This window comes from Cydia strobilella, chromosome 25, assembly GCF_947568885.1.
Source record: "Cydia strobilella chromosome 25, ilCydStro3.1, whole genome shotgun sequence".
Classification (NCBI taxonomy): Eukaryota; Metazoa; Arthropoda; class Insecta; order Lepidoptera; family Tortricidae; genus Cydia; species Cydia strobilella.
The window spans coordinates 5007009-5022788 of NC_086065.1; the positions used below are offsets into that span (position 1 = coordinate 5007009).

General features: G+C 37.3%; 1 protein-coding gene across 3 annotated transcripts in view; it reads left to right on the forward strand.

Annotated features, from left to right (window-relative positions):
• Positions 1–15755, forward strand: part of LOC134752783 (unconventional myosin-Va) — a 76677-nt gene extending 60922 nt beyond the window's left edge. For 2 of the 3 annotated variants that reach the window (XM_063688485.1, XM_063688486.1), the window contains 8 exons: positions 39–243; positions 1000–1145; positions 2366–2438; positions 4965–5106; positions 6244–6393; positions 6974–7105; positions 8502–8618; positions 9460–15755. In XM_063688485.1, coding sequence (XP_063544555.1) covers positions 39–243; positions 1000–1145; positions 2366–2438; positions 4965–5106; positions 6244–6393; positions 6974–7105; positions 8502–8618; positions 9460–9588 — 1094 coding nt within the window. In that variant the 3' untranslated portion in view covers positions 9589–15755. Of the gene's footprint in view, positions 1–38; positions 244–999; positions 1146–2365; positions 2439–3274; positions 3314–4964; positions 5107–6243; positions 6394–6973; positions 7106–8501; positions 8619–9459 lie in introns of all 3 variants that reach the window. The other variant, XM_063688484.1, reaches the window with a different exon arrangement.
• The last annotated feature ends 25 nt before the right edge of the window (positions 15756–15780 follow it).

Below are 15780 nucleotides of genomic sequence, written 5' to 3' on the forward strand. Positions count from 1 at the left end.
AAATGTCATTAAACCATTTGTTAACTTCTTTTCCTTAGACTTGAAGCCGCGAACAGCCGTAACCCTACTCCCCGGACTCCCAGCTTACATCATCTTCATGATGCTGCGCCACATGGACCACGTGGACGACGAGCCTAAGATGCATCAGCTGCTTAAAGCCGTTCGTATTGGAGTCAAGAAGACGCTGAGAAAACGCTCTGATAGCGTGGAGTATAGTGCTCTCTGGCTCGCTAATATGTTACGGTAAGACAGAATTTATTATAATTACTCTTAAGTACTTAACTCCTACAAAATGGCCATTCTCATGCGTTGACTGGGTCGCCATGTAAGGATGGGAGTACGAACTCGAGAATGTCTCTAGAATAAATAAATAAATATAGGACAGTCTTACACAGATTGACCGAGTCCCACAGTAAGCTCAAGAAGGCTTGTGTTGTGGGTACTCAGACAACGATATAATACAAATACATAGAAAGACCCATGACTCAGGAACAAATATATGTATTCATCACACAATTAAATGCCGTTACCGGGATTCGAACCCAGGACCATCGGCTTCACAGGCAGGGTTAAGAATACAGCTCATTATGAGTTGTTAATATGTTGTGGTAGGCTAAAACAAGCATGCCCAAGTAAAGCACTATTTCAGGCAGGGTCGCCATGTAAGGGATATTTTGTAGTTGGTATTTATGTATAAAACACACGGACAACGTGGACGACGAGCCTAAGGTGCATCAGCTGCTGACGGCAGTCAGGATTGGAGTCAAGAAGAAGAAAGAAAGAGATGGAAGTAAAACTCTTTTAAGGAGAACTGTTTTCATCTCTCAATCTCGCCGCTGTTGTGTTTACGCCCTTAGTCATAAAACAAACCTGTGTTAAATGTTGTCTCTTTCTGATTAACGTAAATATCTAAATAGCGCACAGGGACAACGATTATCAACCGCTTGTTTTTGACAGAAATTTATGAATAACCCCAATTATATGTTTATTCTTCCACAGGCTCCTAAATAACCTCCGACAGTACAGCGGCGACGCGGTGTACCAGAAGGAGAACACCCCTCGTCAGAACCAGCAGTGTCTGCGCATCTTCGACCTGTCGGAATACCGCCAGCTCCTCAGCGATATCGCCGTGCAGATCTACCAAGGTATACTGATAACCCACCAGCAGTCCTTTTCATACGCTTTCCAGGTTACACTCTAAAAGAGTCCACTTTTGGCAACCTAATTCCGAAATTGGCACAGGCAACCTTCAAATGACGAGGTTGCAAACACGCGACAAAGATTTTTTTTAAAGTAGGCACTACATGTTTCCTTTATTACTTAAAAACTGATACCTAACGTATGCGGAGTGAAATCTGGACAAAGTTTTGAACATGTAAAAAGTAAACAAAAAACTAAACTGAAATTATATCCAACTCCCAGTTTAAAGTCTATATATCGGTCAATTAATCCGGTAAGTTTCATGGGCATTGGATTCTTTCTCTTGAAATTGTGGTCAATCTAGAAGAACACCATCGCGAAACTGTATGTAATTTCTCCAGTACTATTTCCCTATGGCCGAAAGAGAAGATAGTGGAACATTTTGTGGAAGCGAGTTAGAAGTAACGATATGTTTATAATATTTTTACATCCTTGTTCTTTAAAAAAAACTACGGCTATAAAGTCTGGTTCAGGTAAACCTTCCAGCATTAGCCAGTTTCCTGGGAGAGATCGATTGAAGAAAATGACGGCCCGCCGAGTCACAAAATCTTACAGAGAGGTCATGAGATTATTCAAATGTGGCAGTAAAACTGTTTAAAAATAATGGGCATCGGCAAACATCCAAGAAAAGTTAAGGTCGCCGTATCCGAAAATAAAAATAAATAACTTTGAAAATGTGGGTACGTCATACCGACCAAAATGTGTAAAAAACAGCTGTTTTTGCGTAATGGGATTTTTGGGGGACTAATCATATGTCACTGGAAATTTATGGCACGGTAAATACTATTTTGAGAACACCAATGGTCCAACAGACGAGAATGTGAAATATGTCGAGCATACGAAGTTTCCTAAAAAAGTTTTCCTAAGGAAGATAAAATTTTAACTAAAAAAATGCCAACATGTGTTTTCGACACCGATGACTTTAAAGTACCACAACTTCCGTTAAAAATCTCGCATTTGAGTAAACTTTATCTTGCATTTAACGTTGTTAAATACATTATTAAAATACATGAAAATTTATGAAAAGTAATCACGTTGTTTTATTTAATACGACATTGAATTTTGTCCAGATTTCACTCCGCATACGTTATATTTACCCAGTATCACGTGTTAGCGGTCCATATAAAAGTGAACCGTCTCGTCTTAATATTTCATTTGTTGACAGGTGTCATCACACTCCTGGAGAGGCAGGTAGAGCGGCTGATCGTGGGCGCCATACTGGAATACGAGGAGATCAGGTTATTTTTTTATATATTTAGGTTATAATACATTTATATTACTGCATGCCATTAAAACAACCAACTAACTAGATTTAGTTTCATATTATCTTCTGACAGATTTGGCTTATCACATTACCTCACTATTATAATTTTGTAACATCGTGACATATACAATATAGATATGTGTTTTTATTTTAGATATGTAAAATAATTGCATCTATACTTATTTATCATTTAAATGTAATACTTTAATTATGATATTATGATACAAGTGTGTTAAGTTGGTCACTACACACGAGGCGATATTGTGCGCGCGAGCTGTAAGCGAGCGCGCAATAAGAAAGCCGATGTGTGTAATGACCAATGCACACGCGTTTCATACGACGTTTTTCAACACACTTGCGAGAAAAAAAAGAAAGTCATATTAATCAAATTTTAATAGTTAAAACAGTTAGTATTGTGTGTTGCATCTGTCATACTGCCGGCCGGGCGCGCCGGTGCCCGCCAGTCTGACCAATTAAAGAAGGCTCCCTTTCCATGCATATTATTAGCAATCAGTTACCTTCTTAACTCAGTCGGATAATATAATGAAAAAGCACGAGTGGAATAATACACTGAAAGAGCACGCGTGTTTAATATCTAGGATTATGAGCCAAAAATCGGTGGAATAAAAACGTCGTTTTGAGCAAGTGTGTTGAAAATTTATTTATGTTATTATTGACATTGTTGTTTTGCTTTTTGTAATTTTAAGGTGTTTCTTAATTTATATTAGCGTGGATATAATATTTAGAACATATTTAACTAGCATTTATGTTGTATTACTATGTTTTTGCATGCCTATTCAAATATACCAGTACACACGACAACACCACTGATGAAAATGTGCCAGCACCGTACGTACCTGTATTTACAAATATCTTACCTTATTACGTTTATTAATCTTTAATATGCACAAAGATAGATATAACTCCGTAATAGATGGATACAGTCTAAGGAAAAAACGTGGCTCGAAAATCAAGAAAATTTGATTCTCGTTCAGAGGGCGCTACTAGCTTTGGCCTACTGTCGTATAGATGGCGTTGACGGTTTCGTTTGTTATTTAACAATTTTAACGCATATTAGTGAAAGAACATGGGTCAAAATTATAAAAATAATTAATGCAAATTAAAAAAAACATTTATCCATATTTAAATACATTTTATCGTATTTTTATAAATCTTCATTTTTAGTTTTAAAGTGTGTCGACAGATGGCAGTGAATTTACTGGGGTTACAAAATTTACTATGACAGTACCGCTCTAGTATAAGTTACTCTATGATATGCATAAATATTAGTGGACATCTTACACAGATCAACCTAGCCTCAAACTAAGCATAGCTCGTACTATGGGTGGTAGGCGATATACTTATATAGTTAAATACATACTTATATACATAGAAAACACCCATGACTCAGGAACAAATATTTGTGTTCATCACACGAATAAATACCCTTTGTCTGAAATTGTCAGGTAAATCACATTTGAAGTTTGAAATTGGGGTGAATAGGGGCTAAACTTGAAATATTTAGATCAGTACGGTTTCACTCAATATTATCTTTGAGGGGGCGGTCGGCGCGGGCAGGGCACGGAATATAACCGCCGCGGACGGTCGTACCTGAGGAAGGATTCCCGACGAATCCGAAACATGTCGCCAAAAGCGATTAAAAATAATAGCTTGTGGCGAGCTGTTGGGGAGTGACGACCCTACGGACCCGAGTGCTCCAGAGAGTCGGTCAGGGTCTCCGTCTCCGGTGTGTCTTCGTCGGTCGGAGTAGACCCCAAGGGGACCCGTAGGACTCTCAGCTCTGGCTTGCCTTCATTGGCCGTCCAGAGGGGAGTCGTAAGAGTTATATGCTCCAGGGGTGGAAGTGTTAAAGGGCATAACGCCGCGAGTAACTTCGGAGAAAGCGCAGCACACCTCTCGACACCCCTGAGCCGCTCACGCCGGTGTTGCGCCTGGCCGTCTTTACGATGGCGCATCAGGTGTCCATCTAACGAGTGGCGAGTCACCGCCTGCCTCGATAGCACTGTATAGCACAATGTTATGGTAGGTGTCCGAAACTCTTAGCAATAGCCCAGTCTTATATTCCACCCAAATTTAAGCCATAGACCAGGACTCTTTCCACTTTTCTATAATAGCTCCCAATGCCTGCTGAAACCGGTTTACGGGTATCTATTTATGTACCCGTGAATGGGTTCCAGCAGGCGTTGTACATGACATCAAAACTCTCCAAACGGCCTCTGTGTTGGATCTATATCCCCACGCACGCCTTATAAATGACCGGGCCTGAAAACCCGAGAGTTTATAACGGAGATACAAATAATAATCATAATCATAATATTTTTATTCAAAATAGATACTACAGAACACTTTTTGAAAGTCAAAAAATTGTAGAGAAAATAGTGAATAGTGAGTGAAACCGTACCGATGTAAATATTAGAAGTTTAGTACCTATTCACCCCGACCATCTCCATTAACCCCGGTATCCGGTACATATCGGCAGCGGTCTGTCGGGCCCGGCGCGCGCGCCGCCGTCGCCGCCCGGCGCGGGCCCGGCGCGGCTCAAGCAGGAGCTGGGCGCCGCGCACGACCACCTGCACGAGTACCACGTCGACGCCTCGCTGCGCGTCATGATCTTCAAACAGGTACGAGTATACGTTTCACTTTTTTTTTTTTTTCTTGATGGACTTCGGCGGTGTTGCCCGTAGCCAATGTCACGTAAAAGGGTAGGAACAAGATAAATGCTCTTAGAGCACGACGCTGTTCGGTGGTTGTTGTACTGTCTCGTAAAACCGATAGCTGGATTTTACGAGAAGCACGTGGACTACCGGCCGTTGACTCCAAAATGGTGGTTAAACACGCTTTGAGATTAATTCTCCATTCACTGCACACTACCACATTAGATTATTGTATAATAAAGCTATCGATATTACACTTTAAACAATATTAATGAGCAAAAAACAAAGGAATTAATCACGAGGCTACTATCAAGATGGCGTTCGAACCGGAAGTCTACCTTTCACTTACGGTCTGATGTTTCACTCTAATCAAAGATAGATATAACTCCGTAATAGACGGATACAGTCTAAAGAAAAAAGGTGCCTCGAAAATCAAGAAAATTTGATTCTCGATCAGAGGGCGCCCCTAGCTTTGGCCTACTCTCGTATAGATGGCGTTGACGGTTACGTTTGTTATTTAACAATTTTAACGCATGTCAGTGAAAGAACATGGGTCAAAATCATAAAAATAATTAATGCAAATAAAAAAAATCATTTATCCATATTTAAATACATTTTATCGTATTTTTATAAATCTTCATTTTTATTTTTAAAGTATGTCGATAGATGGCAGTGAATTTACAGCGGTTACAAAATTTACTATGACAGTACCGCTCTATCTTATTATATCCTTTTTGACTCTAATAAACAGGTATTTGCAAAGCCTGCTTTCAAATTTACAAAATGTTACTGAGAATTTACAAATGTCACAAAAATGACAAAAGTTCGCGGTAGCCATCGGCATGTCGGATCCTAGGAATAAGTTTAAGCCTTATTATGGTCGAAAAACAATAAACATTGCTAACTTATATTGACAGCTTTAGATTGCACATTTCAAATTAAATGCGCAATCAATTACTAACATAAGCGTTCGCGCCTCACGACGTATCTGGACAATCTGGGCGCCCCTTTACACACGAGCGTTGCTTACCACACTAAAATTCAACCTATATAACTAACAAAAGATTCTTACCTTATAATTAAACTAAATTTGTTATTTTGCAGTTGTTCTACTACATCTGCGCGTACAGTCTGAATCAGCTTCTTCTGCGTAAAGATCTCTGCTGCTGGGCCAAGGGTCTGCAGATCCGGTACAACATCTCCCACCTGGAGAACTGGATCAAGGAGCAGCTAGCTGAATACGGGCAGAAGAGCGTAAGTAACTACTGCATCTGCACCTGCAGCCTCAACTAAAAATCTGTGCTGCTGGCCGAGGGTCTCCAGATCCGGTACAACATCTCCCACCTGGAGAACTAGATCAAGGAGCAGCTAGCTGAATATGGGCAGAAGAGGGTAAGTAACTACTACAGCCCCTACAGCCTCAACAAAAAGATCTGTGCTGCTGGCCTAGGTTCTACAGATCCGGTACAACATCTCCCACCTGGAGAACTGGATCAAGGAGCAGCTAGCTGAATAAGGGCAGAAGAGCATAAGTAACTACTGCATCTGCACCTGCAGCCTCAACCAACGATCTATGCTGATTGGCCAAGGGTCTGCAGATCCGGTACAACATCTCCCACCTGGAGAACTGGATCAAGGAGCAGCTAGCCGAATACGGGCAGAAGAGCGTAATTAACTACTACATCACTTACAACCTCAACCAAAGATATGTGCTGCTGGGCAGAGGGTCTGCAGAGACAATGGCTTTTGTTTAACAAAGCACCGTCTTAGACGAAAAAGTCATTTGAAAAGATGAAGACTATAATAAGCCCTTAACTGTTGACTACATTTACAGGTGGACGAGATCCTGAGCGTGCTAAAGCCGATCACACAAGCTGTGCAGCTGCTGCAGGCGAGGAAGTCCCTCGCCGACGTTCAGAGCACTGTCGACATGTGCTCCAATCTTACCGCCATGCAAGTGTGCAAGGTATGTCATCTTATACCTTTAAACGAGCAATTTTTTTATATTATAGGACATATTCTTACACAGATAAAAATAATATTTACTAATAATATGGATGGTGCGTGCTTTATTCTTTTGTCCTTTTGTATTCGTAAAGATAAAGTTTTGTGACCAATCGTTGAAAATTATATTTCATCAACTATATACTTACTTACTTCCTTCACTGGCTCAGTGACCCAAAAAGGATCTTGGCCTCCGACACAAGAGAGCGCCACTCTGCCCTATTCTGCGCCACTTCACACCAGTTGGGTATTCCGAGGGCGGACAGGTCTTTTAGGGCTTCGTCACTCCAGCGGTATCTGGGACGCCGACATACGCTCTTCTCACAGCACGATCCTCTCCCATCCTCTCCAGGTGACCAAGCCAGCGGAGTCGTGTGGCTTTGATTTTGCCAATTATATTGGGCACCGCAACCAGCTCCTCTTGTTCCCTATTATTCCTGCGCCTCCAAGTTCCATCTTCTCTGATAGGCCCCAGAATCTTTCGCCAGTTTTTCCTCTCCGCCACTAAGAGCTTGTTCTCTTCTTTCTGAGTCAGCGTCCAAGCTTCACATCCGTACATCAAAACTGGCCTAATTACAGTCTTGTAGACTAGAATTTTGGTCGGTCTACTGATCAGTTTGGACACTAAAACTCGATGGAGCGCTGCCTTCAGTTGGTATCAGTTACTGTGCAACCAAGGTACCTAATCTACACTTTTGTAGGTTAGTAGGCTAGTAGGTTAGGTAGGCTCCGACTAGAGGTCTTCTCTTTTCACCCTGGTGTTCTTGTACCTTTTCATTTGGAGATATTCTGTTTTCTGGTGGTTGATTCTGAGACCTATCTTCTCCCCTTCCTGCTCCACAATTCTAGCCATGGCCTCCAGGTCCCTTTTGTTTTGTGCCAGTAGCCCCAAGCCATCAGCAAAACCAATGACCTTATGTCTGCCGTTCAACTCTATACCCCCATCATACATAAGTAATTTTCGGACGACGTATTCGAGTGCCAAGTTGAACAGCATTGGCGAAAGGGCATCTCCCTGCTTCAGGCCAGTGACAACTTCAAATTCGGCCGTCAGTTGTCCGCAAGCTCATCAACTTTATAATGGTGTTAAAATTGTAAACAGATGAAGATAAAACTTTAAATAATTTCACGGTTTAGACTCACTTGTTTTAGTCACTTGCGCGACAAGTGCTTGAGAAAGAAGACCTAGGCTCTCCGAAACATGTCGCGCGAGTGACTAAAACAAGTGAGTCTAAACCGTGAAATTATTTAATGTTAAGTAGTATGTCTCACAATAGTTTAAATTCGAAGATAAAACTGTTAAAATAATCTGTTTGTGTCATACGGCAACGTGTATTGCGTTTATTGTATTTTTACAGATCCTAAATATGTACACCCCCGCCGAAGACTACGAAGTGAAAGTTACACGAGAGTTTATCCACGAAATTCAGAAGAAAATGCAGGAGAAGGCGGGACCTAAAGCGGACAAGGAACCGGTAATTTCTATTATTTTAATTTTTTTTTAATATTATAGGACATTCTTAAACAGTAGACTTATATTTACCGGGATATAGACAGTGATTACCATTTGTATTATTTGTAAGCTCCCGATATTTCGACGCAGTTACATGCATCATGTTCACGGGTGACTGAAGATAGCGGGTGGGTGTCAAAGTTGTGTAGACAGCGCTCTGTCTACCCTCATTCTTGCGCGTCGGCTGCGTTCACTTTCAACGTTACCAACGGTCGCATTCACACTTGTTGGTCCGGTCGCGTTCACACTCGTTGGTCTGCCCAAACACACTACACTCACGGTGTCACTACGCGTGTTTGATTCGGATATCACTGGTTTTTTACACAAACAAATCACAGGATTCCACACATTTGACAGTTTAAACCCATCTTCACGATTGAAATTTTTGTATTTGTGAATTTCAACGGCTTCTCTTACCAATCTTGGTATATAGTGGCGTTCTGTCGAAATGACCTTGGGACTATGCAACTCGATCCAGTGATTTGTACCCGACTCAAGGAGATGCTGAGCAATAGCTGACTTGCGAACGTCATTGTTCTTGACCGCAGCAATGTGTTCTTTAATTCTGCAGGCAATAGTGCGTTTGGTCTGCCCAATGTACGAACTACCACAGCTGCACTCAACTTTGTATACACCAGGTTTTTTCAGGGGAAAATTGTCTTTAGGCGACCGCAGAAATTGTGCAATTTTCCTGTGCGGGGTGAAAATTGTAATGATACGGAACCCTTCGTACGCGAGTCCGACTCGCACTTGGCCGGTTTTTTCTTTTAAGAATGCTCATTAAAACACTGTTTATTTTCCAGCAAAACCTCCTGATGGACTCGAAGATGATCTTCTCAGTGCAGTTCCCGTTCAACCCGTCCTCCATCCGGCTGGAGGACGTCGAGCTCCCCGAGGTGCTGGGGCTGGAGGGGCTCCTCACAAAGATATAAACGGGTTAACTGTCATTATATTTGTTACTAGCGACACGCCCCGGCTACGCACGGGTTACACAAAACCTTAACAAATTGTACAGCTAAACCTTCCTCAAGCACTCTATTGATAGGTGAAAATACAAATACAAATGAAACCGCAACCGCATGAAAATTCGTTATGTACTTTTTGAGTTTATCGCAAACATACAAACACACGGACAGACGCGGCGGGGATATCGTTTTATAAGGTGTAGTGATTATTAGTGTCATTCTCAATCAAAAGGTTACTTTTTTAACTATAAAACTCCCGTGAGACTCAAACATATTAGATTATTTTAAACCGGGTCACTCACGTATTATTAAGTCGAATAGCTCGACATGTTTCGGTCCAATTTACGAGGACCGTCTATTCGACTGTCGAGCTATTCGAACATGTCGAGCTATTCGACTTAATAATACGTGAGTGACCCGGTTTAAAATATCTAATAAAAAGGTTACTTATTGTCGGTTGTCAATAAAGCGCTATTTCCATATAGCCTCAATTGAAAATAAACCTTATTATTGATAGGTGAAAATACAAATACAAATGAAACCGCAACCGCATGAAAATTCGTTATGTACTTTTTGAGTTTATCGCAAACATACAAACACACGGACTGAGGCGGCGGGGATATCGTTTTATAAGGTGTAGTGATTATTAGTGTCATTCTCAATCAAAAGGTTACTTTTTTAACTATAAAACTCCCGTGAGACTCAAACATATTAGATTATTTTAAACCGGGTCACTCACGTATTATTAAGTCGAATAGCTCGACATGTTTCGGTCCAATTTACGAGGACCGTCTATTCGACTGTCGAGCTATTCGAACATGTCGAGCTATTCGACTTAATAATACGTGAGTGACCCGGTTTAAAATATCTAATAAAAAGGTTACTTATTGTCGGTTGTCAATAAAGCGCTATTTCCATATAGCCTCAATTGAAAATAAACCTTATTAACGAGAATGTGGTCCCTTTTGGTTGAAAATGTCACAATTTAACCTGTAGTTGCCCAGAGGCCTAAATAAAAGCATTCTGTAGCATTGTATTATGAATATTTATTTTGAAAATATTGCATTTGTCCTAGCAAGTAGTCGTGGGCGGCTAAGAATCGGAGATAAAGGTTCGCACTGAGTGTACAGGCAACAAAGATATTAAATGCAGTGTTAAGCTAATAGTTTTGCTGACATAAGAAATAACTAGGTAATTATTCGAAATGATCTACACACGCTCTTATTCTCTTACCAATAAAGTTGTATTTAGATTATTTTATACACCTTAGCTACTTCCGCTACTAGTTGTACGATTGTACGGTACGTTGCTGATTACTGTTACATTCATACAACGGTTTACTACAGAAAAAAGGTTTGCTAATCCCCTAATCTAATTTACGTCGAAGAAAAACATCGATAGTGCTAAATTATTGTGTTATTAATTATTATAAATCTTCTTCGTCGTTCCCTCATGACTGAGGATCGTGACCAAGAACTATATCCCTCCATTTAACGCGATCAAGGGCTATGTGGGCTGCCCTCTGCATGGAACCACATGCTTGTCTAATGGAATCCGACCATCTTGCCGGGGCTCTTCCTCTAGCGCGCTTCCTCTTGCCCCAGTATGATGTCACGTTCGAGGCTGTGGTGCGGCGATCGCATTATGTGCCCAAAGAATCTGAGAGCCCTCTCCTGGCAGATTGTTGAGAGTCGTTTGGTGATTTTTAGTTCTCTCCATTCTGAGAGATTATTATAAATACATCTCGCAAATGTATAGCATTGTAGAGAGAGATCACACAGTACGTACATGATATTGATATCACACGTGTATTGGTAGACATATACAAATTTAGAACTCTTTTCACGACACAATTTTGTTATTGTGTCTATTTCCAATCATTTCTAAACTAGCTTTTGCCCTCGATTTCGTCTGCGCGGACTTACTAACAGCAGCTAAAGCAAGCGCCTGGAAAAAATTTCATAGCAATTATTCAATTTGAGCATATTTTGCACACAAACTAGCAGACACTTCATTAATTATCTCAATTCCACCCCGCTTTTTACTTTCTTAAGGGATGATTTTCGGGATAAAAACTATCCTATGTCCTTCTCAGGGACTCAACCTATCTCTATGCCAAATTTCATCTAAATCGATTCAGCGGTTTAAGCGTGAAGAGGCAACACACAGACAGACAGACTTTCGCATTTATAATATTAGTATGGATTGCGACAAACATCCGATAATGTTATGACAAACGAAATTATGGAAATCAATAAATATATTAACTTGTGCTTTGAAGGTCACAGCATTTATAATAATTAATTACTGAATTATTAAGGTTTCAATAAAACAATATGTCGCTTTCAAAGGACAAAATAGATTTTAATATTGGACTGAAGATAGATAAGCGTATTCATCCAAATATTTCGGCATAATAAGCTTGTCTTATGTTATATCGGTTCCTAGACTATGGAATGCCATAATTTGAAATTATTTTGGTGCCATTCCGATTTGTACAAAAACCTAGAAAAGAAAGTACATGAACTTTTCCTTGTGACTTCACTTGCCATACTGCATTTATAATACTAGACCAATTTTACTTAAATAACATTCCATATGTTAAGGTTATTTATAGCAAATTATAAAATGCTGAGAAATTTGTTAATTTACAATGTTTCTGTCGTTTTTGCTGATTAATTACAACTGTTCATCTTAAGAAATAATTTAATTCAGAAAATACATGACATTACAGTGTATATAAAAAAAAATGGAATTAAACAATAAACTACAAAACTAACTAAAATATTTTATTCAAAAAGACCTCCGCGAGCTGTACCGGGTGCAAAGGTGCCCATCACACTTGCCGCGTTACCACGTTGGATAGCGAAATTCATCTTAATGTCAATAAATTTCACATAATTTTTGTTTAATATAATTTTCATTGAAGTTACTCGAGCAACCAAAAATTGTTCAGTTTTATTTCATTATCAAGTGAAGTCATGGTTTGTCTATTTGGCTTTCGCTATATATACCTACTATTATCAACGAATTATGTTAATTTCTGTTTTTATATTTTTAATTGTTAAGCAATTTTGTACGTGAGATGTTGTTACGATTAGTTCAAATTTGTTATAAATTATATTTATTTATACCATTCCATTTAGATATTAAGAGTATAATTATTAATAAGTAAGTAACAATATTGATGCGTGTTGATTTACCCTGACATATTTAGGTGAAATATATTTAGCATATAAATAAATATAATGTTAAAGGCTAGATACAGATACACATAATAGTTCTTCACATAATACATAATACGACCAACGTATTAAATAAATGTGGCATGCCTTTTGATAGTTGAATTTAGAAGAAATTTTATGAAAAGTAAATAAGAGATTTATTACGCCAGTTTGCTTGTAGAATAAGATAACATGATATTATGACATTGTTTTAATGTGTTCTAGGCGTTTTCTCCAGCTATTATTTATATATATGAAAAACCACCATGCCATTATTGTTATGCGTTTTTAGATGTATTGACCGAAATACTTACATTGTTTTTTACGAAACGTAGCCGTAAATTTACTTTATATAAATCAGAATCATTGTTTTTTTTATATGACTATATAATAGTGCTAAACCGGTTACCGTTAAAGTAGGTGCTTGAAACACGGCGTCACTAACACCAGATATTTATAAATTTATACATAAAATCTTACTATTAGATTTACTTTCCCATGCAGAAATATTTTTGTAGAGAAATTATGAACAGTATTCTTTTGGTACTTAATTATTTGTTATTAGTAGAAAATTAAATATTAATCACTATATTATGTCTATTCAAATTATGCGAGATCACTTGTATTGTATGTAATCATTAGAATATTTGTTTTAACGAATTCCCCAGTGTTCGATGTTAATGTTAAAAACAATTGACATATAATTATGTTTTTTTAATGGTAAATTTTTGTTTAATTTACCATTGCAATGCAATTTATACTAAGATGTTTTTCAGTATTTCTTGTGACCTTTTTTTAATAAAATCGATTTTAATATAAGTAATATTAAAGCGGTTTTATGTTGGTTGGTTTTTGTCCTCACGACAATTAATAAATGTATTAAGGTACTTAATCCTAAATGAAATTGTAACTTAAATGTACTAAATGTATTAAATTATATGCATAGTAAATATATATGTTGATGAATTGGATATTTTATAATTGTTAGGTGCTCAATTATAGCTTCCCTGTTGTTTAAATTATAGATTTACGTAGTATGTATCAAAGTAATTAATCCAGTATCTATTTTAAATTGATAATACCTACTAGGGATATATTTTCGAGGCTCTAATACTTAATCGCAATTGATTTGATTTGAGTCAATTGTGATTCTCGAGATTATGGACATCAATTTACAAAAGTAAACATGTGTCAAAAAACAAAATAATGTATAATAAATCCTTTTGTGATCAGTTTGTGACATAATTTGAAAATATTTATATTAAGTATTATATTTTTATCCAATGCTAAAATTTATAACTGACCATAAACGCAAATTAATTTTAAACCAATTATAATTCAAAAAGAATAATTTAATATTCGTACCCAAAATTTATTTAAAAAAAGCATTAATAATTATATATTATTTTTTAATACAGTTGCTCAAAAAGTGCTACTTTTCGTGGCTGTTTAGCGTGCGGAAAGTTGGTTTTCGCGAACTAGTGCTTTTTACTTTTCCAATTTTTTTAAATCTATACTTGTTCCAATTCATGACTACTTATTGATGAGTGTTTAAATTAGTTTCCTTTAAACGTGGTAATTAACATAAAAACCTACAGTTAATGTAAGAATACGAAAAATATGCATATTTCATATTTTATTACTTACCTCTTCATCATTATAAGTATTATAACACGTTTAGTTTTTAATGTTGAAAAACCGTTCTTAATCAGTTGTCTGAATGGAACGGAACGTCTGTCAAGGAAGAGGCGTATTTTCTTACTGCAAGAATGTTTTAAGTTTCCAAAGGCAACATTCGATATTGTTTTTATAAATATACGATACACAAATAATCGTAAGTAACGATATTTAGGTAATAATAGTACAATGTTTTAATATTTACAAATGTTTCTGTCTTATAGAACATGCATTTGAAAAAAAAAAAACTTTCATTGAAGTGGGTTCAATATTAATAACAAAATCTATTCTAGTCGAATAAAAGCTAGAAAAACACCTCTTCATAATGTCAATGTCGATGATGTCACAGAATTTATAATATAAAAAGTTTCGAATTCCATTCCTTAATTCTTTTCTTTTCTTATTTTTTCGCAACTGTATTAAAAAACGTCGTTCGATACACGTGCGGATATGTCATTCTTCACTCGTCCCGAGTCTTGCGAGATATCTCGGTACTCGTGGTGTAATGACATACTTTCCGCACTAGCATCGAAATGTACTATTTTGGATTTTAGCTACTTAATTATTAATGATCTCGATGTTCGATGTTCCTTTATTTATGATTTAATATTTGCAACTAAAGCAATATAATCCATATCTTATGTAATTAATATTTACTGTAATTTTGGCAACATTTATGTAAAAGCAATGAGTACTTACTAAAATATAAAAAACGATGTTCTAATAATTTAACATATGATGAAATCAGATTTCTGTTATAATAATTTTGGTGAAAAAATATGTATAACCAATATTTCTGTGTGTTTTTGTTATAAAATTGTCAGTATTAATAGCACCGATCCCAGTTTAAATAAATAAAAAACTACCTGAAACTGGTTTAATATATGTTCAAAACGCGAAAGTTTAAATATTATACCTGAAAGGTCATTTAAAAAATGTATATGTATGTATCAAAGTAACCAAACCATATTCTGCTATTAAATTCCAGATTACTCTAGCGTAAAATAAACCCATTGTTTTATTGTGAGAAAAAAAGTATTTTTAATTAAATATTCCATAAATAAAAAGGCAAACTTCACATAATTATATTTGCTATAATCGCAAGCGTTGCTATAAGTGATATCGTTTGTTAGTGTGCTGTGAGTTACATTCCGACGTGTAGTTTGTTCACATGTTTACATATAATTATATATTTCGTTGTAAAGTGCAGATTAAATAAATAATGTTAGCAAATATGTTTGTTTTATTTATGCTTTTC